Source organism: Strongylocentrotus purpuratus, unplaced genomic scaffold (assembly GCF_000002235.5).
Source record: "Strongylocentrotus purpuratus isolate Spur 01 unplaced genomic scaffold, Spur_5.0 spur5_scaffold_11, whole genome shotgun sequence".
NCBI classification, from domain to species: domain Eukaryota; kingdom Metazoa; phylum Echinodermata; class Echinoidea; order Camarodonta; family Strongylocentrotidae; genus Strongylocentrotus; species Strongylocentrotus purpuratus.
The window spans coordinates 2,631,408-2,654,141 of NW_022145596.1; the positions used below are offsets into that span (position 1 = coordinate 2,631,408).

At 34.3% G+C, this 22,734-nt stretch overlaps 2 protein-coding genes across 5 annotated transcripts; both read right to left on the reverse strand.

Moving 5' to 3' along the window:
- Nucleotides 1-487: 487 nt before the first annotated feature.
- Nucleotides 488-14,952, reverse strand: LOC757189 (alpha-N-acetyl-neuraminyl-2,3-beta-galactosyl-1,3-N-acetyl-galactosaminide alpha-2,6-sialyltransferase). Of its 4 annotated transcripts, XM_011685871.2 has the most exons (10): nt 14,810-14,952; nt 13,470-13,696; nt 12,383-12,442; nt 11,848-11,863; nt 9,312-9,412; nt 8,176-8,341; nt 7,484-7,720; nt 6,604-6,764; nt 5,933-6,040; nt 488-5,277 (listed from the first exon to the last, which is right to left on the reverse strand). In XM_011685871.2, exons 3-10 carry the CDS (start codon nt 12,412-12,414, stop codon nt 5,022-5,024), a joined length of 1,077 nt encoding a protein of 358 aa, XP_011684173.1. In that variant the 5' UTR covers nt 12,415-12,442; nt 13,470-13,696; nt 14,810-14,952; the 3' UTR covers nt 488-5,021. The 4 variants fall into 4 exon arrangements, with proteins under 4 accessions (XP_011684173.1, XP_001197608.2, XP_011684168.1 ...); XM_001197608.4 differs by lacking the exon at nt 11,848-11,863; XM_011685866.2 differs by lacking the exons at nt 11,848-11,863; nt 14,810-14,952 and adding an exon at nt 14,166-14,257.
- A 3,050-nt stretch (nt 14,953-18,002) lies between these two features.
- LOC755401 (steroid receptor RNA activator 1) lies at nt 18,003-21,867 on the reverse strand. Its single transcript, XM_001189729.4, has 6 exons — nt 21,746-21,867; nt 21,088-21,225; nt 20,206-20,501; nt 19,519-19,627; nt 19,148-19,218; nt 18,003-18,589 (listed from the first exon to the last, which is right to left on the reverse strand). Exons 1-6 carry the CDS (start codon nt 21,765-21,767, stop codon nt 18,299-18,301), a joined length of 927 nt encoding a protein of 308 aa, XP_001189729.2. The 5' UTR covers nt 21,768-21,867; the 3' UTR covers nt 18,003-18,298.
- Between the last annotated feature and the right edge of the window lie 867 nt (nt 21,868-22,734).

Genomic DNA, 22,734 nt, shown 5'->3' on the forward strand with positions numbered 1-22,734 from the left:
GCGATCTAGTCCACCGGCCGCTCGGGCGCTCGAGGTCCGGTCGAGGAAGGGCGAGCTGAAGTCCCAGGCCGAACAGCATATCACGTACAAAAAGGGGGAGAAACGAACAGAGATCTAAATAGGCCTGTGTGTCTTTTCCCATTTTGACATAATAACTATGTTTTGGCTAGTCCGCAAATATCACCAAGACACAACTAGACTAGGCCTACTGGCCTACACACATGAAAATACGACTAAATTACCAGTAAAAACATTAATTTCTTTTGACTAACATTTCTATTGTAGAAATTAATTCTATAGATTATTTCTATAGAGCATGTACACTATAGAGTTTGAAAAGTCTTTATTTTACCATGATTTCATCATCTCACCTCCCATTCTTCTTCTCTCTCTCTCTCCTCTCTCTTTGCATGTCTGTCTGTACGTCACATTACAATAAAGTAACAACAACCTTTCACTTTTTGCTTTAAAAGTTTATTTTTTTAAATCATTGTGCAAAATCACATTTTTATCTTCTGCATGTGCATCCATTGTACATTTCAATAAGATTTCATATCATCTGACAGTGCACAGCCAGAAAGGAGTAATTAACTCTATTTTAATGATGAATTCCCTCCCTTCTAGTTACTAACAGACAAAACTGATAGCAGTTGAATAATGAACTTTTCCCTAATAAATATTTGGTGACAATATAATATTCATTTTGGGTACTGGATATAGATCTTTCTATACTGTACGAGGGGAAATCTGATACCAATATATCATCTTGAATACATAATTTTCCATAGAATATGATACCAGTAAAAGAAATGATTAATTATATGCTTTACAGATATACTTCTTTCATGTTCTCTCCTTTGTTTAAACATAAAGTTACCAACTGAATTCAACAAATTCATGATCCACATCATCTAGTTCTTGCTCAAATTGGACCATGTTGTAAGTTTACATATTATTGAAAGGGAATTATATTTTCTTTTACCATATTTGGAATGTTCTATATAGTTCCAGTTTCTGCATTTTTGACAAACATTGCAGAATGGTGCTAAAAACAGCAAAAGCGGCATATCATGTTTTATCTATTAAAAAGACATTTGAATGAAACTTGTATCCATAAAGGAAAGTAAAAGAGACACAAGTACATGTAGTTTGACAGCACTCCATACGTACCAAGTAATTGGGAAATTTAAAATGAAGGGCTCAATTATATAAGCCTAAAATAATAATAATAATAATAATAATAAAGTCATTTTTATATAGCGCATAATAATAAATTCTCTATGCTTTAAAATCATTACATAACACACAAGCATTCTAGAAAAATATTCACAAGTGATTGAGAGATGTAAACACATATTGGCAAATCATTGAATACATTTTAAGTAAAATGGATACCGGTAATCTAAACTTAACAACTGGCTTTTTATGAAACTGAAATTGACAAATACCTTAATCACCAAAAATTCATTTGAAGACATACTTTTTTTTTTGGGGGGGGGGGGGGTTTAATATTTGGATCATGGGATTATATAAATGCACTATTATATCTTTAAAACCATTTGATATTTCTCTATTCAAGAAACGATGGCACTTTAACATTGCTTTACACTTAAAAATCTCTATGTAAAAAGACAATACAACACACACCTACAATGAGTGGATAAAAGACTAAAAAATGGAATGATTTTCATACACATGGTGTCTCAAAAATATCTCCATAGCTATATTTATGTTGTGATCTATACAAAAATATACAGATACATGAAAACATTTCATCTGCTGATTGTGCAATATAAATAGAATCAATTGCATATTTACATAAGTGCATGTTGGAATTTTTTTTCTTTAATTTAATGGCTGCACAAAAAACAATATACATTATATAATTAAACAAAAATATAGTTGACGAAATGGCACCAATTAACAAACATTCATGCACCATCAAAGTACAACATTCCCTGTCATATATAGACATTGAAGGAAATTTAATGATAAACTCTTTCAACTAATAGTCATTCTTATTTCAACTCAAATACATAAATGATACTCTTTCCATTCAATGACTCTCGTCTAATTTCTACTAACACCTTTACACCAGAACAATAATGGAAGATACTATATCGGCAAGCTCACTCACTTTGGAGAATAATTGAATGAAATTTTGGATTAAAACAGGCGAGACCATTCTACATGAATAAGACGTAAATTACAGTAATTCTAAACCTTTATAAATATTTTATAAGAGAAAGTTTGGAGACAATGGATACAATTTCAAATGTACAAATATGTTGCACAGAATTATTTTAATCAGCATGAAGCAAAGCAAATCAAATCAAAAGTAATTGGTATATACCTCTCTTTGTTAAGGTATGTTTATACATACCTTACTAAACTATGACAGTTTACTGCAGGGGTGTTTTAAGTGCTCTGCTGCTAAGTGTGCTCTATATTATAACACACAAATTAGTGATGTACAACCATATGTTGTACATCAATTTTTAAACAGTTTGGAGTTTATATTTTAAGACCAACAAAACCGCTTTAAAATGCTCCATACCCATTCAAAATAAATAATTAAAAACATGAATTGCGTAAAAGTAATTTTGTACAATTCTATTTTTTACACTTGTTACAAATTAAAAACAAATCACTTTGATAATTCTAGGTTTATATAACAAATCACTAAAAGGCTTCTTAAAAATACATTGCACATATCAATACTCCTCTTACTTCAGATCATTATTTGGTTCATATTTGGCATGATTCAGGCAAGAAAATCAACATGGAATTAAAAATGGCACATAATCTAGTTGTAAAATATTGGTCACTGATTAAAAAGATTCAACTGAAAATAATGTATGTAGCATTCACATCAACACAATTACATCTTCAAACATCTGTAGTCAAACGCATGGCCTGCTCTACAGTATAAATACAACCAAAGTAAAAAGCAGTATATGAAAAGCAACTACCGGTAGTAATCATTTGTTCACATGAATAGATAAGGAAATAATACTTAAAATCATCAACTTACTATGATAAAAATAGAATGAAGGAAAGGCAACACTATCTGTGTTATGGAGAATGCGAATGAGAGACTTTAGTAAGAGTACAGCTCAGATCATGATAACAAATGGAATCATGGGTGTATGGGACTACACCCACATGCCTGCATATACTAATATAGATAGATAGAAAGATAGACAGATATGTAGATAGCTAGATAGATATACACTTAATTATCATAAATACATCAAATTCAGAACTAATTGTCTAGTACTAGCCAGGTGTCTAATGTCTAATAATTAACAAAAAATATTCAAAAAAAGAAATCAACATAATTATAGTCCAATGATTTCATACTAGAACTGTTCTACATGGAACTGTTGGTTGGACTTAAAGGGCATGATTCCCATGTGTTCATATTTCATAGATCTCATCATCATTTATCTCTCTTCACATATCTCATCTCAAATAAACACACTCAAGGCATAGTGCAAATAAAGCCTTCATGAAATACATCAAAATACATCCACGTGTAAATAGACTATCAAGTGGAATTTAGCTTTATCTATTTCATTAAAATATAATCAATATATTTATTCAATTTTAAAATATTGTTTAAACTCTATTCTTGGTGATAGGCACTTATCTCTAAAGAAGAACACACTTATAGATGCTTTATATAGAGAGTGAGTGATCTGCTTGAATAAAACTAGTAACTTCTAGTTTAATACATTTAAGGTTCATCATTAGCCCCAAGAACCATATTTAGTCCCATCTTGAATTTGAATGAACTATCATAAAACAGCATATCACCCACAGATGGTGGAGAAGACTGTGCGAGTTGAATAAGTACCAGAACTAGATAATCTAAGAGTTTATGAAAGTGTGGTATTAAATCCACATCCAACCCAGAGCATAACATCCTATGTAAGCCCTAAATATCAACCCCTAAGGAAAGAACACACCATCATGCGTTCTAAATCTTTTAATAACAGTGTGTCCACATTGACAATAATATGAAAGCTAGTGTTCCAAATTCTTGTATGTGATCACAATGTGATTCTATATGTGGCTCCTGAGCGTCTCAGTGTTACATAGTGTGGAAACAGTGCATTCACATTGACAAGTACATGAGTGTTCCACATTATCTTATGTGGTTACAGTGTGATTCTATCTGTGGCTATGGAGTGCCACAGTGTTACATAGTGTGTAGCAATGTGCATTCACATTGACAAGAATATGAGTGTTACACAGTCTCTTATGTGGTTCTATATGTGGCTCCTGAGTGCCACAGTGTTACATAGTGTGTAGACAGTGCATTCGCATTGACAAGAATATAAGTGTTCCAAATTCTCTTATGTGGTTAGTGTGATTCTATCTGTGGCTATGGAGTGCCTCAGTGTTACATAGTGTGGACACAGTGTATTCACATTGACAAGAATATGAGTGTTCCACATTCTCTCATGTGGTTACAATGTAATTCTATCTGTGGCTATGGAGTGCCACAGTGTTACATACTGTGGAAACAGTGCATTCACATTGACAAGAATATGAAAGTGTTCCAAATTTTCTCATGTGGTTACAATGTAATTCTATCTGTAGCTATGGAGTGCCACAGTGTTACATAGTGTGTAGACAGTGCATTCACATTGACAAGAATATGAGTGTTCCAAATTCTCTGGTGTGGTTACAATGTGATTCTACCAGTGACTCCCAAATTCCATGTTGTGTCATATAGAGTGCACACAGTGTGTTCACAATGACAACACAAGGAAGGTCTTTCAACTCTTACATTTGGGGGTTTGTGTGAGGGCGCATGGGTGGATGGGTAAAGGGAACATTTTCATACTACAATTTGTCAAAAGTTCATGTTGCTAAAAGTGTTGGTTTTAAAGTAGCTGAGACTGGCACCAGTAACAAGCAATACAGGCACCTACACCATATTGACACCATAGTTTGAACTGATCACCCACTCATAGCATCCTTTCTAAACACAGCACCTGATCTCAAAGGTGTCACCTCTGGGGATGTTCCTTCATGTATTTCTCTCTGAAGGGACTATTGATGTCGACTTGAGATCCGTTGGTCAGGTTCCATTCTGGATATCTGAACTTCAGGTTGAACATGGAGGCAAAGCGACGATAGAGGGCTTTCTCTGTCAGATAACGATGGCCTTGTTTCTTCTCTTTTTCATGCATGTTGAGAAACTCACATTCATTCCAAGGAAGGTTTTCCCAATAGTGGTATGGTGCCTCTGTGTCTGCATTAGCCCTGGTGTACAAATATATAATACATTATATACCGGTAAATTCAACAAAGTAAACATACAATCATTGATAAAAATCTCTTGTATCTCCATTCTTGCTATAAATGCTTGTATCTGACAATGATTTGTATCTTTACGCAACATGACTTTAAGGTAATTTACTATTGAAACAGATTAATTCATGGGAGATACAACTGATCATGAATCTTATAATTCAAAAGGCATTCGGGTGTTGCATCTATCCTCAATATACACAGATTATGCGGACACATACAATCAAGCAACAGATCAATATAATCACTTGGTCACTTAAAATATACCAATCACCAAAACATGTTCTGCTCTTGAGTAAGGAGTTCCATGTTACTATACTGTATTAAAAATAGGAGCTTTAAATACTACTTCTACAAAGAGATTTAAATACATTCTCAATGAACCGTATAACGTCTTGTTGAGTAGACTATTTAACACAAGCATACGCACTCGCATTGGTTCTGTGCAAGCCCTATACACAGGGTTTAACGTTATTTTCTTCATACTCCGTAACTGTTCACCTATAGAATGCCAGGTAAAGGTTTGTGAGGTTGAATTTATATATCCTATCTGTATTCTGTACACAATTTTTTTTCCAGGTGGTACAATTAAAGGAAAATATCTTACTTGCAATAGTTTTCATCCACCATTCCATAGACTGTAACATTATCACATGCTTGTAAGGCGAAGAGCATTGTAAAGAGACCTGTAGACAGCCATGTATGTGACTTCGCCCTGTGAAGAAAGAAGAAAAGTGTTGCATAATTTGGAATTGCTTCATTCACATCAATCTACTTCAATTAACTATCCATTTCCTGCCCTCATATCAAGGAAGCTACATGTTCTTATAAATTAAAAGATGAAAGACCTACTTCTTGATATGTAAAACGATCGAATAAAATCTGCACAACAAGAAAATAGCATAATACAATGTCCTCTTTCTGCACATCAAGTTAAAATCATTGTCCTTAAAACTTCCCCAAATTTTTATCTATAAATATTAACCCATTCGATTATATTACAGCACTCAGTTTCCGTAGACCCCAGCCAAAATTATCTAGGGCCAGCCAAAGTTATCTAGGGCCAACCGGTTGACAAAACAATATGAAGCACAGGGAAAATTTCCCACGTTGATAAAACACAACTTTGAATCTCGGAGTGTAATACTATAGGGGTAATAATAAAGGAGCGCCAGGAGTAGCAATGTGCCAGCCACGAGCACTATACAAAATTCTACTTTTATGAGGCCTGACTATTACAATTATAACCATCACCATCATCATCATTATCATACTGACCTTGATATTCCTGTTTCTGATTCAAAGATCACATTGACTTTCTCTTCACCTACATCCTTGAGTGAGAACCATTTTGTTTGTAAGTACTGTCTCATAAGCATCTTGAGTTTAGACATGGCCCATCTACCATGGCTCGGGTTCTCAGCTCCCCATACAACAACCTGTTAAAGGAATAATGAATAATAATAACATTAAATTCATTTAGAGGCGCAGATCAACCTGGCAGTGGTGCTCCCAAGTAACCTCTAATATTTGACTTGGTTTAATGAGGCAACCTTAACAGTGCTCAAATGAATTTCAAAAATTATCTTCAAACCAGGTCCAAATTTACAAAATCTGGGCAAAAATACCAACATGACATGCCTATATTTGCAATGGGAAAGGACTGGAAGCTCTAAACCTCTTGATTGATCCATCAGATCACAATCCATCCCCATGGATTAAAAGATTACATGATTCAACTAGAGAAGGCATTAGAGATCTCTTTATCCCCTCTCTTCTTTCATCATAAAGAAAAAAATGCTCTTACAAAGTACATTTATCAATGATTTAGTAGGGATTTAAATGTACCGATAAATTCTTAGTAAGAGATTCCACATTACATGTCCTAAAAAATATAATTAAAATGCTGTGAGCGTCGAAATCGGTAGCCTAGCATAGCCGGGTGATGTTGGAACGCCTTGAGGACATTGCAAGGTTGATACGTGCGCTATATAAGAATCCAATATTATTATTATTGTTATTATAAAATATGGTTCCTTTCATATTAACATCGCAGAATCAACAAAGAGGATTGCATTATTCCCCAATGATCTGTAATAATGATATTGACATCGTTCGTATCTGCAGTGTAAAAAAATTCAATACAGCACTTGCTCACCTCATCCGTATGCCCTTTCCCAGCTAGCATGCTCTTCCTCAAATTGGCAACTGATCGGAAGCACACAATCCTGGTGGTGGTCCTCTTGCCCACGTATTCTTCATACCCAATAACGGGGGCGTTGTTCATCCGAATGACGCATTCTGCAGAGTCGATCTCTTCCCCCGCCTGGTGGAAGAGCAGACGTCCAGAGCTGGTCACAAGAGAGCAGGTCTTGCAGCGAGAATAATATTTCTTCTGGAGATGGAAAAGACAACATGCAGCAACATTTGGTTTTGAGAATGCTTCAACTATCTCAGAATCTGCAAAGAATGCAGTAAATAAAATTAGATAAATTCTTCACCCTGAATCAAACAGAAATTACCTCTTAGAAAACTACGGTACCTTGAAATTGTGATGTCCTTTGCAGTCATGTTCAGTTAAGTAAAAACTGACAAATTCTTGTTGAAACCTTCATCATACTGTAAATTATAGTTAAGGAAAGGTATCTGTAAGCTTACATTTACAATTTTGCCTATAAATTCTTATACTTGTCATTATTCTTTTTTGCACTACTTTTCTAAATCATATAATTATTCATAGCAGTGATCAATTTCACATAGATCATCAAATTAAAGAACTGTACCATCAATAAACTCTACCAATATTTTATTTGCACTTCACAATGTTACATTTGACTATGTGAAGGTCACCTTGAGATCTTTGATATCTCTGTAGTCATCTCTAAGATCAGCCAATCTTCGCTTTAGTTCCTCAAGATGTTCCTCCTTCTGCTTGGGTTCATACAATCCAATGTCTTCCTTTGTCTTCCTCCGGTAGTAGGTCTTGGAGTTGAAAGGGTCCTTATCTCGCTCGTATCTGATTTTAAAACGACGATTGTCAATGTAATCTTTAGGTAATGGAGCACAGATTAGCATAAAAAGTTTAAACATTGTCAAATTTTACAATTGACTTAACCTAGACTGGCAATAGGAGTCATGTTTCCAAGGAACTACCAGTAACAAAAATGTACAGATTTTACACAAGTTATGTCATTTTTGAGGGGGTGGGGGTGCAAATGTCCATATTTTGCAAAAATTAACATAACTAAAGGAAACGATATAACTGTGGCTATGATATAGATTTCATATCCTGTTCATCTTAAGTGGCAATAACTTCATTCATACACAGGTACATGTAATGCCATTTTTCTTGTTTGATTTTGGGGAAATGTGCACATCCTTCATACAATTACTAAACTATAGGAATCCAAATTGTGATTGTGACATAGATTTTATGCCGTTTGCATCTAAATGCTGACTAACCTATTTTAGAACTCATTAAAATTTTGACAACAGAACTTTGACATGAGACCAAAGCATGAATGTATACAGGGTATACCAATGAGATATTACATTAAAGAAACAGGGCTGTCTAATTATCAAACCATAAGAGAATGAAGTCCAAGTTTGATATTGATATGTCCATACAAATGAATTAATATCAAGATTACAAGTCTTGGTAATCAGCTGAAAGGTGATGAGCCATCCCTTATAATATCACTAATGTACACATGTGCTTTAGAAAATTAAATATTAACAAGATCATAAATAAATAGTGAAGGAATCACACACCTGTACATAGTCCATCTGTAACTTGTTTAAACTGGTTTGAAAACTAATTGAACAGATGTTGTTTTTTCATCATCGTGAGAATGTCAGATAAACATGAAAACAATTGTTGCATGAATACTGGCTGCAGTATCTGACTTGTCAGCAAAAAAATGCATAATTACAGATGGACAATGTTCAGGGAAATTAAAAAGAAGGTAAATAAGAATATTACTAACTGGTGTCCCGGTGAAGCAGTAAAGCAGATAAAGGCGACCATAAAGATAGTGGCTAGCATTCCATACAGGAGAATAGCCGCAAAGATATTAGGGCAACCACACTGCACCATTAGAAACATGAGAAAAAAGTGATAACACACAAAGAGAGAATATAAAGAGACAAAGAAAGGATCACAACTGTTTAGTTAGGAAAAGAAAACATGTTAAAAATACAAGAAAGATGATAGTGCACTCACATTTGCCAAATACACTATATCAGAATATGATATATAATATAACAATATAAAATAGAATTTGTCCCTTTAGGCCAACATACAAAAGACAAATCAAATGGCCAATAAATTACCATATAACCACTAGGTGGCCTGTCTTTTTTACAGGTTTTTGTTTGTTTATTTTCTTTGTTTGTGTTTATGTTCTCTGCACTTGTAATCTAATACCCCCTATGACTCACTACTGAACAAGCCCATCAGATCCATTAAAATCTTAATCCATTATAATGGGTCAAGTATAAGGTACCTATAAAGCCTTAGTAAACTGTATCTCATAACAAAATACAATAGACCTCTTTCATCTACAGCGTGCTAACAGCCCAAAGAACAGTTTGTTGGTTGCCCGCAAGAAGCCATTAAAATAAAAAACATGTTTAGCGTCCTGCCTTTTTGAAAAATAGGGAGGAGGCCCTTTTTTGTCTTCAAACTGGCCGCTCGATACATTTTCCCTGACGTCCAGCCAGCCGGGCTATTTTTCAAGACAGCCACCAACATTTATGTTTTATTTTTGAAAAAATTCAGACAAAGATCATTAAAGCAGGATGTTTTTCATTTAAAAAAAAAAAAAAAAAAAAGCAGGCGGCCTCAAAAAAGGAAGCGGGCGGGGACGCTAACATGATTTTTAATTTTTTTTTAATGGCCGTACTGCCACTGACCATACACAACTCAAACAGTCTTCATGCAGGCAGTGTATAGTAACAGCCTCTGGGCTCTCAACAGCTATACTATCTGTATCATTGACTCATTCTTCTGTATGTACAGGTTACCATAAAGTATGCATCATCACCCAATCCTTATTGTACCTGTTCCAATCTACATGTATATCATACTTACCGTACTCATTCAAGGTGCTTTGTCTATAAAAAAAAAGTAGGCCTATGTATATCTGACCAACATCCTACTAACCCACACAGGAAGCAATTTGTTAATAGAGTAACATCATGTCTGTGCACATACCAAAAGCACCAAGTCATTTTGCCTTTGTTAATAATCCTATGGTAACCCAAATTATTTCTCATTTTCCATAATTCTTTTTAGAAATGTACAAGTAAATATGCAGTAGTTTAGCTTTAGCAATGCATGTCGACATATTTTCTCCCTGAATAAGTCTTAAAGCAAACTGATAGTAAACGCTTAATTATGGTTGAATAAGATCATGGAATGGATTAGAATGTCCCTTTCTTGAAGATTAATAAATGTGAGAACAAAATGAGTTAGAATCTCATCCAGAGTCATTCAACCACCCAAAGAGTTCATATTGAACTGCACGACCGTATCATATTGAGATTTTGCAGTATAAATACCTTGTACTCATAATTTCATATTATATAAATCTCTTCTTCTATCTTATATTGCTGACCCAATACCACTATAATAGCAAAAGGGTTAAAAGGTTATTTTCCGTGCCTGCATTTTGCCAAATATATGATTTTAGAACCAAACACAAGAAAGCTTTAAAATGTAGTAAAGGAGTAAATGTAATAATTTCATCGTGCAATACATAAAAGTGAAATAAAGTGATCAAAAGGAAAATTATTGAGAGCAAAGATTTATTAGCTTATAAAATGTTAAGTGTTCAACCAATATGTTAGTTTCATGTATATTCCCCTCAAGAACAACAAAAAAGTTAATCAATTTCGTTTTGAGTTCTTGTATTTCATGTGTGTTTTGTTTGTTTTGTTTTGTTTCTCTCGAAATCCAGATGTGTGCAAATAAAGGTGTAAATCATTTTGCGTCTTAAAACGATATCTTGAAATGGACAATATTAATAACAACTTCAATTTTGTAGCTTTTTTTAATTATAAAAGTCAAAACAACCAGCATTTACCGCACATTAAGTTGCAAGTTAAAAATTAGTATAAAGAAGAAAGACCTCATAAGAGATATGTCAAAATTACTAAACCCTAAACTTCACATGAATATAGATTTGACAGCATAACTGTACATCATTCCATATCTTTGTTTATCCTCTTCTTTGAAATTTATATTGTTATGTTTTAAAGAAGCAGTCTTTGGGATACTAAAGAAGAAAAACATAAGAAACACAAATATTTGTGCACTCCACAAAAGATGACTAAAAATCATGAATTTCTGACTGAACTTTTTATGAGGCCTTTCAATACTAACAAACCCATACCTGAAACAGGTAGAAAAACCAATGTTAGAAGAAGTTTATCAAAGTAATTATCAAACAGGTTACTTTAAGAATAAAGTAACAGAGAATAAATATTAAGCTGATCACATATCTGGTTGGATGTACTTACCACACCATAATCAAAACTACACGGATTCAAAAGTAAACAAATATCATTTGAAAGTTACAAATTATAATATATCAAACATTTCTAGATGCTTCACACATTCCAGAAGATTTAAATGGGTGAATTATCATAAATCAAGAAAGTCCAAATCTTTTCACTCCATTTAAAAAAAAGGAGAATCCCAACAATGTATAAAGTACATGAATGGGCAATCAATTCCAACAATAGACAAACTAAGACTGTGTCTACCAAACAGTTCCCTTATGAGCTTATCAAACACTTTGGCTAACCATAAAACAAATTAAACAAAATTGTTTACAGATATACATCAAAGTCATCAATTACAGTTTTCAATCAAGTCTTTTTCTTCCTCTATATTTTCTTTTCTTTTCTTTTTTTCTTACTTGTGTGTGTGTAAAACAATTTCATAATAACGAGATTCCTTGTTGGAGTAGCAAATACCATTTCTCGAAATAGCCTGATAAAAAATAAACTGATACGAACTTATAAAATAAATTAAAAATGAAAATTCACTTACACAACACAGAGACTTGGTGTGTGGCTCAGCATACCTCCTATAGCCAGGAGGTATCCCAGTCTGCAGGTTTAAAAGACATATCATTACTTCTTTGGCATCATCAACACTTTCAAAAACAGAAATCAAATTTACACTTATGCAAATCAAAATAAAAAGAGAAAATCAAAAGCTAAATACAGTTGAAAATTAGGAAAAATGATGGGTAAATTATATAACTGATGGTAATGTAACTTGCAATAAGCGAGCTCGTAATTAGGATTTGTAATCAGTATTCATCTATGCACCAACAATGCATTTATCGCATACACAGGTGGAAGTATTCTTCTCAAGAGGCAAACAAAAGGTATTCATGAAGCACCTCCATCACTTCGGCAGTGATTATTCTAAAATGCACATGTGGGAAGTATCCATCGTGTAAAAGATCTGTGGATATTTTGGGGTCATGCGTTCCAGAGCTATTTACGAACTCGCTTATTGTAAACTGGTGTTCTTTGGAAGAATAAACATGAACATACCTTATTCAGGAATAAAATTAATAAGTATTTAGCTCATCAAAGAAAATAAATTTGCTGTACAATATGTGACTTTTGGAAGGTCCCATTTAAACTAAATATCTATTCTAATCATTGTTTTATAGTTTTTATCAAATTCTATTTCAAAGAAATGCTGCTAAATATGTATCTTATATTCACAACAATATTTGATGTCTCTAAGCGTCTTTTAAACATAACCTAGAAGAATGGATGCTTTCATGGATGATTTGATAATAGTATATTGCAGTTCTTGCTTTGTTTGTGTGTTTGTCTGTTTATTTGTTTGTTAGTGTTTTTTTTAAAATTACCTACTAATGAAAGTTCTACTTAGTACAATTTAATTTTTACAATTCAATTCAATTTCAATTTCAATTTTCAATTTCAATTTTCAATGTACATGCACAACTCCAAATGAACAGCACATAATTGATTTTTTTTTTTTAAAGTCCTTTCAATTGATAATTCATTAGGGGAAAAAACAGCACAATGAGCCATAACATGAAAGAAACATATAATACATACATGTGTGTGTGGACATGCATAAGAATCCTTACCAATGGGCGATTATATGACTTGTAGGGCATAATGTCCTCCTCGTTTCGCTTTGGCTATGCCAGATAAAACACAGATGTAACTTGATGCAAGGTGGGAGGCAGTACTGAAGCATTTGAGAGGTATGTTTCTTATAGTTTTCTTTGTGATGTCACAATGGTTGGATTTTGATCCATCTTGATACCAGCTCAGATGGAAAGGAACTCTGCTCGAAGGATTAGCAGCTTTCCTGCATATGATAACAAATTAAAAAATCTATTACTACAGACATCGCTTATACACACATTTCCCCCAATAAGCAGATTATTTGTAAAAATAAAACAGCAAATATTTATGTATGCCAGTAGTTTAGTACAAATGAAACCATTAAAAAAAGATCTTTGTTATAAAAAGGTAAGTTGCTTGCCCCACCTATTTGTTTTCTACTTTTTTGAGCCATCATACAAGTTTTAACTTATCAATGTTTACTTTGGCCCATCTTTGTTTTTTAATGAGGTTTCACTGTAATATGACACTCCTCTTTCAACATAAAATCAGTCTTCTTCCTTTTAAATAGACCCACACAAGGCATGATGACTGTGTGGTATAGCACTGGTCTCATAACCAGGCGTTCAAAACCAAGTCAATGGGCGAGCAGCCTTTAGTATCAAGGCATTAATCCTCATTATTACGACCCTTGGAGAGGATGCTATACCTACTTGTATTTTCGCGGACGTTTTTTTCTTTGGTGCATGCGTCTTTCGGGTCCCTGAAGACGTGAACCCTGCTGTCGATGCAAAAAACGGATTCCGCGTAATAAAATAACCCCACTTTGCCGTCTACTTTTATGGGTTGTCCGTCTTCCCAAGGATTTATCGCTCATAACGTGAAAGTCTCTGTACAAAGTCAGTGTAAAATGCATCAAGAAAATCATTGCGAAATCTGTTTTTCGCACTGCGGATCAGAAATATGAAATGTCTATGAAAACGAGGTCGATCCTTATTTTTGCAAATGCATCTGTCCGCGTACGCGTTGAAGCGAATGATCCATATTTTCGGACAAGCGCCCCCCTACTGTTTGTAAATGACCAGCCGCATTAGTATAAGTCAATATAAATTCTGTAAGATATGATTTATCCACACAAACCTCATTTATGTCTTTGTCATTATGCACAGCTAGCTCAGTGTGCAACAACAAGCACCACAGCCATATAGATCACTCACTGCACTGGTCAACGACTTTGAGGAGTCGCGTCCACAGAGAAAAAACACAACACCGATAAATTATTAACAGCACATAAACAGACAAATTATCACATGATTTTAAAAACCCTTCTCAACAAATCACAAGCATTAAAACTTACCAAAACGTTACTGCTCACTGTGACATGACAATATGATTCTTACAGGTCTTTCATGTATTTTTTATAACATTTCTTTTCAACTTCTTCGCTCATTCGAATTCCGAAGTTCAGCTCCTTTTTTTCTTTCCACTATTCTGATCTACGGTACGGTGTCTTCAATATTTTTTTTCTTTCTAGGTACAAAGATAATTAGATAATAATGATTCGGTACAATATTTGATCCACATCATCATTTCGGTATGTGTTGTTTATAAGCATTTGGGCACATAGATAATTATTAACACCCTTCAATGCATTTATATTTGAACGGCCTTTGGAATTTGGGCACAAACAGAAGCACTTCACTTTTAGTTCAATTTAATTGATTTAGTTTGGGGATGCTATCTGATCCCATGCAATCTCGATCAGTTTGATCAAAGTCATGAAACCATATAGAATTTAAACTTATGACATTAGTTGTTTAGAATAATGTATTCTAATATAATAGATTAAACCATTTTCCCTGTCTGTAAATATACACAATTTCTTTCTAATACTGTATATTATATCAATTAATTGAATAAAGAACATATTTATATTTTTTGTGTTTATTACAAGTTTTAGTTGGTAATTTTAAGTCAAGGCAATGGTGTGCTTAGAAACACCTGTATTAAGCGCCTAATAAATGTTATATATTATTAATTAACTTATGTATTTCCGAGGCATCTTGAGAATTTTTCATGAAGAAAATTATTATATTCTTCTTTTTTATTCTTTCCATTTCCCCTCTTTTATACCTATGCCAAAACCCCCTGCCCCTCTTGCTCACTCTCTCTCTCTCTCCACTTCCCTTTCTCTCTCTCTCTCTCTCTCTCTCCCCTTCCCTTTCTCTCTCTCTCTCTCTCTCTCCTTCTCTCTCTCTCACTCTCATTCCCTGTCCCACCTTTCTCTCTCTCTCAAGTAAATTCCAGGTTATTTCACACATCGCCAAATGTCAGCAACTAGGAGGGCGGGTAAAAAAAAACACAAGAAAGTAAAGTCTCTTCACATTCTAATTGATTTACAGCTGTGTTTAATAGATGAAATCATTCAACATTATAAATAAAATACACTGGCCTTGTTTATGTGATTTACATATCTTTTTACATGCAACACAAGGTGTGTACGCCACTGTGCAACACATATATGTCCTTCATATAGCATGTTTACATAGTTCCCTGAAGTAAATATTACTTTTGCTAAGGACCTTTTTGACACCAGCAGAACATTTAAAGAAGTTCTAATCATTAAATTATTGTTAAAAAAACATACTCACTTTTTTATTGTTACTATATCTATACAAGTAACTATGAAACGGAAATTCTATATTTTTAATCTATTTAAATTTTGTAATGTTTCTTGTGGAACATTTAAAAAATTAGAAATAAATATGAATTGAGGTACAATGTTTGGTATACTGGCCTTCAATTAAAGCTCTTGATTATATTTGTTTTCTAAAATACTTGCATGTATATCAATTTCTTAATACATTTGTATTTTCATTCATGATTTTTGTTTTAAATACATGGAAACATAAATGGAACTTAATAATATAAGGTACCCTGTGCTCTCTCTCTCTCTCTCTCTCTCTCTCTCTCTCTCTCTCTCTCTCTCTCTCTCTCTCTCTCTTTCTATTTCTCTCTAATAAAATGCATATATTAATTCTCACACGTATACTTATGGATATGGACATCAATACATAATGACTTTAAGAATAATGTGTAACTTTAAAAGGAATGACATGATTATTACAGTCTACCGGTAATTAAATTCATACCAATCATATAGGCCGGACCATACACAATATAAAACAATGATAATTATTGGATATTTTCATAGTGCACACATCCACCGCACAAGGTGCTCAAGGCACTCCAATATCACCCCGGCTTTGCTAGGCTACACATTATTGCTCACATTATTTAAAGAATTCCTTCCTACTGGTACCATTCAACACCTGGGTGGAGAGAGGCAAATGTAGATTAATGTCTTGCCAAAGAACGTTAGTGCCTTCGGGATTCGAACCATGAACCATGTGATACACGGTCCAAGGACATATCCACTAGACCACGACACCTCTACACCTCTACTGAAACATGAAGACATGGAAGCATCTATATAAGGGTTTATCAGATAGAAAGGGATATAAATCTAGACATGATCGAGGTAATCAATGCACAAATAAGCGCAGACACGCATTGCTTCACAGCTTCTTGATAGTGATACAGAAAGGAAATTTTTTTAAAAATCTGTCTAAATAATGCTAATTAGTATAATTTATGGAATACCCATGATTTGTGTTTTAAGTGCATGTAATACCTTACGTTAAGCTTCTTTTATTTATTCCATTTACCCTAGATAATCAACTAAGTACATCAATTCATTTAAGTACTAACTTCGTGTGAGTGACAGTGCCTTCCCAGGTAAGCATACCCTTTAAACCTTGAAATTCATATGAATGGAAAGCTTAAATTCAATATCACTATATATATATTGTTCTTAAGAAAATAAAAATATCATTTAACCCTTCATAATACCAACTCCCTCTCTCTAGCTCTATACGTGGTACAGGCATAGAGGGCGCTCTTTCTCTATCACAAACAGACCAATCTAATGATCTATACACAGAGTTTGGCCAACTTGAATTCAGTTTTGTTTTGTGCTTGCCTAACAGAGCAAGTATTCACTGTATTAAGCCTTACTTGAACCGGTTTGGCCAAACTCTCCTAATCAATGGTACGATTATATTCATCAACATCCACCTTTTGATGTTATTGTTAAAGACAGAGACCAGTATTGGAAAACAAAAATTTCCAATTTCAAAAAATGAAATGGAAGCTCTTATTACCAATCATGTGAAAGAATATGTTTTGACTAATACATGATGATACAAATTTTGCCGGAAACCGCCTACTAATTGATATGTTTGGTAAATTAGTTAACTATTGGACTGTGAGAGAAAAACGTATGTGTCGCGCACGTGTGCGTAGTCCCATATACATCTTTCTGTGTACAGTGCTTGTAACTTTACCAAGACTGGGCCGAATTTCTTATCATTTTGATGATTCCCGAACCTTGCAGTACACACCAATACTTATATGCTAGATGATCAACCTTTTCTGATCGATTCCACAACGTTTCTTTCTCAATGCAATCGCATGACCAGAACTGGTCTTTACCTTTAACCCATGAACTGCTCATTCATTCACTCCCATAGGTTTAATTAAGGGACAACCTTGTTCCTGTAGGCAATGCATTAATTAATATAGTCATTAATATTCATGAGCAGCTGCTGTGATGAAATAAGCAAGAACGATGCGGATGGAATCCATGAAGAAATTTATGGATAAAACTTCCAACATCGACACCGGCAGTGCAATTTACCCATCTCCTGCACTGCTTCAATTAATGGTATTCTTTCTTCTAGTTCCACAAGCTCTCGCTGAATCTTCTTTAAAAATTAATCATGTCTCAACTCTGATTGATGTCTAAATTTTCTATTTCTTTTGTGGCATCCTCCTCTTTAGTTTCTATCTTTGTTTCTTCTTTACAATCACTCTCCTCTGGACCTGGACTCCCTACAGATGAGTCTGCATCACCCTTGGCAGTAGGAACAGAAGATGGTTTCTGGTCCTGTTCTATAGTTCTTGGTCTATCCTCGGTACTAGTAACATTACTGTCCTGTGTTTCTACCTCCTGGAGTGGTAGAATCGTCCTTGCCTCATGGATTAATCGCTTGATCCCAACCATCCATTGACTTACCTAAATAAATGTGTCAAATAGAAAGAAAAAAAAGGTACAAACCATCAGTTCATATGTACTGGATTAATACATCTAATGATACAGGTTGAAATTCGGCTACATTTTTATTCATCGCTATTGGAATGCTACATGCCAACTCTTTCATACAAATGATGTAAATCTAATTTTAATACAATAATATTTGAATTTTGGTGATTTTTAATTTCTATTAAGGATGTAGTGATATTAATCCACACCAATGTTGTTTGAGCCATTCTATAATGGTAGGCCTATAAGTTTTAAAGTACATTTTAAATGACAAAGATTGTTCATCTTTGTTGATATTGATTGATAATGGTTTTGTTTGTTATTTAACTGGTACTTAAAATAATTTTGTATTACTAAATCTGTATGATTGATATGAACATGTGCAGCACACTAAGTGTCATTGTTACACAATGAATGGATGTTATCCATACACAATCACTCACTTTAATTTTTGTAATAAAGAAAGGAAGGGGTATCAATACATATTAAAATACATCCAGGAATTTAAAGAAAATTACAAATAAATCTTACCTCACTGACATGGTCTATCATCAAAGATATATGAATTTCATGAGCACTGTCATACCTTCTGGCATTTAATTCTGTTTGGAAAAACAAAGAAAATGCATGCATTGAGGAACATAAATCTGTAATGGGACACTAGTGGAAATATTTTATACATGCAGACACTAGACAGACATGTAATTTTGTGTAAGTGTTAGAACAACTAGTTTTACAAAAATCTTCTCATGATGCTAACTTACGATGCTTGCAATGTTTGTAAACATGCTGAAAACATTGGTTTTAAGCACTGGGCCCAGCCAGCATTGCAATAGGCTAGAAGCCTATAATCGATTCTCCCCCTTAAACTAGTTATGAGTGAATAAAATAAAATTCAATACCTGAAGCTATCTTGGCAGTCCTCCTTTGGACGGGTGAAGACAGTTTGTTATTCTGCCACGAGTCCTGTAACAGTTTGAGTCTTCTCTCAATGTCGGATATCACACGTTTCTAAGTATTAAAAAAGAAAGGAAATATGTCACAATAATCAAAGTATATTTCTTCAAAACTTGTTCATAAGTTCTATTGTCAATTATTAGAATGTATTAGTGGGCTTAAATATATAATCTTCATTAGAAAGCTATGTAAATTATTTATTTTGTCCCCTATTCTCTGTAGAAGCATCTTCTCATTCATGATGATAATTTAGAAATAATCAGTCTGTTCCCCAAGTGTAATCAGCCTTGTATTGTTGCAAATGCAATATAGTAGATTGTATCATTGACATAAAATTGTATTCTCTGCAAAATAGTTTGAACATTGTATAAATTATCCTTACAATACTTTGAGTATTGAACAGAAAGCTTGGTATCTCTTATTGGAAGATATCAAGTAAAATCGTGATTAATGGAAATCCACTGATAAGGACAATTGTCAATGAGATTCCCCTCTGTATTGTTATGATTTTAAATTTACAAATAAAAAGCTGTTGTGCCATAACAAGAGAGACATGATGAATCAAACTAGAGTTTCCAAACGTTTTGAGGGGTCTAGTTTGACCTCCACACCAAAATAAAACATGAACTGACCTGTAGTTTTTCTTGGCATTGTTCAAAGACCTTTCTGAACAAAGTGACAGTAGCTTCACATGAAACCTCCTCTCCATCTCCATCACCACAAACAGGGGATTTCCCTGATGATGTCACATGTTGGATGGCTCTGGTTGGCCCTGATGGAGGAGGACCTGTAGATGGGGGAGGGCCAGTGGATGGGGGAGGACCGGTAGATGGGGGAGGGCCGGTAGATGGGGGAGGGCCAGTGGATGAAGGAGGGCCAGAGGGAGGGGGGAGGTTTGCTGCAGGTGGAGATGTGGAATGTGGCTGACCTGCAAAGTAACAAAGAAATTATGTACATGAGGATATTAAAGATACACTAAAACTCTCAAATAATACTAAGACTCACAAAACAAAAACTAAAACTCACAAAGATTCACTTAAAAGAGATTTCGACAACAGTAATACAACCTGTGATGAAGACTATCTCAATTTTAACAGTCTTTAACAAAAAATGGAAAAACAAATAAAATGTAAGTATATAGTACAAAACTATATCAATTAACATTCTTGAAATTCTCTAAGAGCTTGAGGAAACTTAAATTTCTTTCACCTTAATAATTTATGGGTTATTCATATTGTACAGATCTCAATAGCACAATTACATATATATATATATATATATATATATATATATATATATATATATATGTATCTCTCTCTCATTTTGTTGATTTTTTACTGCATGGACAAAGAGAGTGAGAGAGATAACAAACTAAATTTAAATAATTGAAAAGATATACCGGTACATATATCTCTTTGAGTAATTTCAACTAAACAATTAGTTCACTCTAGTTTGTTTTTGTTATTTCAAATTCAGTTGAAAGACATAGAAAATAAATCATGTGGAATACTCACCAGTGCCAGAGGGTAATGGATAGTTCTGAGGCATAGCCACCCTTTGATTAAGTAGGTTTTTCCTTGGTGTAGTTTGAGCCTGAGAAGCTTTGTCATAAGCAAAGCTTGGAGGATCATTCCATCCTTTGTCACGGTTTCCTGAAGTTCAATTACAATATATATCACACAGATAATCATTCATTTAAAAATTGCTGGGAAATTAGTTTCTGAGCATTTAGAATGATGAAGGATTCCACACAATGACGTCTGCAAGTTTTTTTTTTAGATTTAACTCAAGTATCAGAAGTGGAAAGAAAACAAAAATGCAATGTGAGAGACACAGACAATGCAATGCGAGTTAGAATACATATTGTATAAACATGTGACCTCTGTAAGCCTCGTACAATACATTTGTGATGTACATAATGTATTAATACTGATGCACAATGCACATGCTAACTTTTGGTGTTTAACACAATAAAGATAGAGACCGATAGTGAAAACATTTAGCATACACATAACACAGGTTACAACATTTGGGACTACAGATGAAAACTCCCTGCCACGTCACACACGGTTATTTTTCATTTCGGAATGTATAAATCCGTAATAATAACATGAAGCCTCCATAAATTTCAATGACATGATAAAGAATTATGAACCATATGACAATCCTCACCTATTCTCTTCTCTTCTTCCATTTTTCTGGAGTGTTAAGAACGTCAAACTCGGCAGCAAATATATAATGACGATAAGACATGTGGGCGTGGCTTCATTATATTGTTTGGGGGAATTCCCTTCGCTACAGCGAAGCCTGCGTGATGTTACAGTTGGGGTGGGTGGGTTGGGGGGGGGGGGGGGGGGGGGGGGGGGGGGGGGGGGGGGGGGGGAGGTGGGCTGGGGGGGGGGGGTGGGTGGGGATCTTCACCCGATTGAATCAATATCCAGTCACGAGGAAAACTATGCAGAATATTGATGGATAACACACTGCCAATCTAAAAGGGGTGGGAATTGAATAGGTTTTCCATCCACCTGTGGTATTTGAAACCACGTCCCCAGGAGTGTTGTTATGACAAAAGTTGCTTCATTTTTTTTTAAATAGAAGGGTTAATAATAAAACACAATTATTACATGTTCATCTGGGAGTGAGTGAAGGAGATGCTGTTCATGAAAATAGGGACATTTTATACATGTTTTAATGTTTTCCTCTATCATGGATTGACGGCACAACCCCCCCCCCCCCCCCCCCCCCACATTGTCTTTTAACAAAAATAGGGGGAAATTTGTATTTTTCTGTCCGATCCTGGAAGACAATTTCTTTTAAACATCAATCAGTTTGCAGTATAACGTAACAAAATATAACCAGTGCTCTAAACTACAAAGTTTCAAAATTAAAAACTAATAATTTCTTGTTTCGGATGCAGACTAGCTCGGCCGTTACGCCCCCTTACAAAACCCCAATTTATAACTATTTAAAACTGCCATGTATAACTATTGTTGTACAATTCTGTAGATTACTTTTTTAACAAAACCTCTTTTTATCATAAGTAAGGTGTCATATAAAAGAGAATTAAAATTAGAAGCAAACTTTGTCATAACAACACTCCTGGGACGGGGTTTCAAATTAGGTGTGTTTTGTTGAAACATGCTCAAGGATCAGCTATTTGC

Coding starts and splice junctions, on each gene's coding strand:
- LOC757189 (XM_001197608.4), bottom strand. CDS start 13,499: ATGCCCTACAAGTCATATAATCGCCCATTG. Junction 12,443..13,469: donor AGTCATATAATCGCCCATTG/GTAAGGATTCTT, acceptor TTAAACCTGCAG/ACTGGGATACCTCCTGGCTA. Junction 8,342..9,311: donor ACTGCTTCACCGGGACACCA/GTTAGTAATATT, acceptor TTTTAAAATCAG/ATACGAGCGAGATAAGGACC.
- LOC755401 (XM_001189729.4), bottom strand. CDS start 21,767: ATGGAAGAAGAGAAGAGAATAG. Junction 21,226..21,745: donor GGAAGAAGAGAAGAGAATAG/GTGAGGATTGTC, acceptor ATTGAACTTCAG/GAAACCGTGACAAAGGATGG. Junction 19,219..19,518: donor GACTGCCAAGATAGCTTCAG/GTATTGAATTTT, acceptor TTTTCCAAACAG/AATTAAATGCCAGAAGGTAT.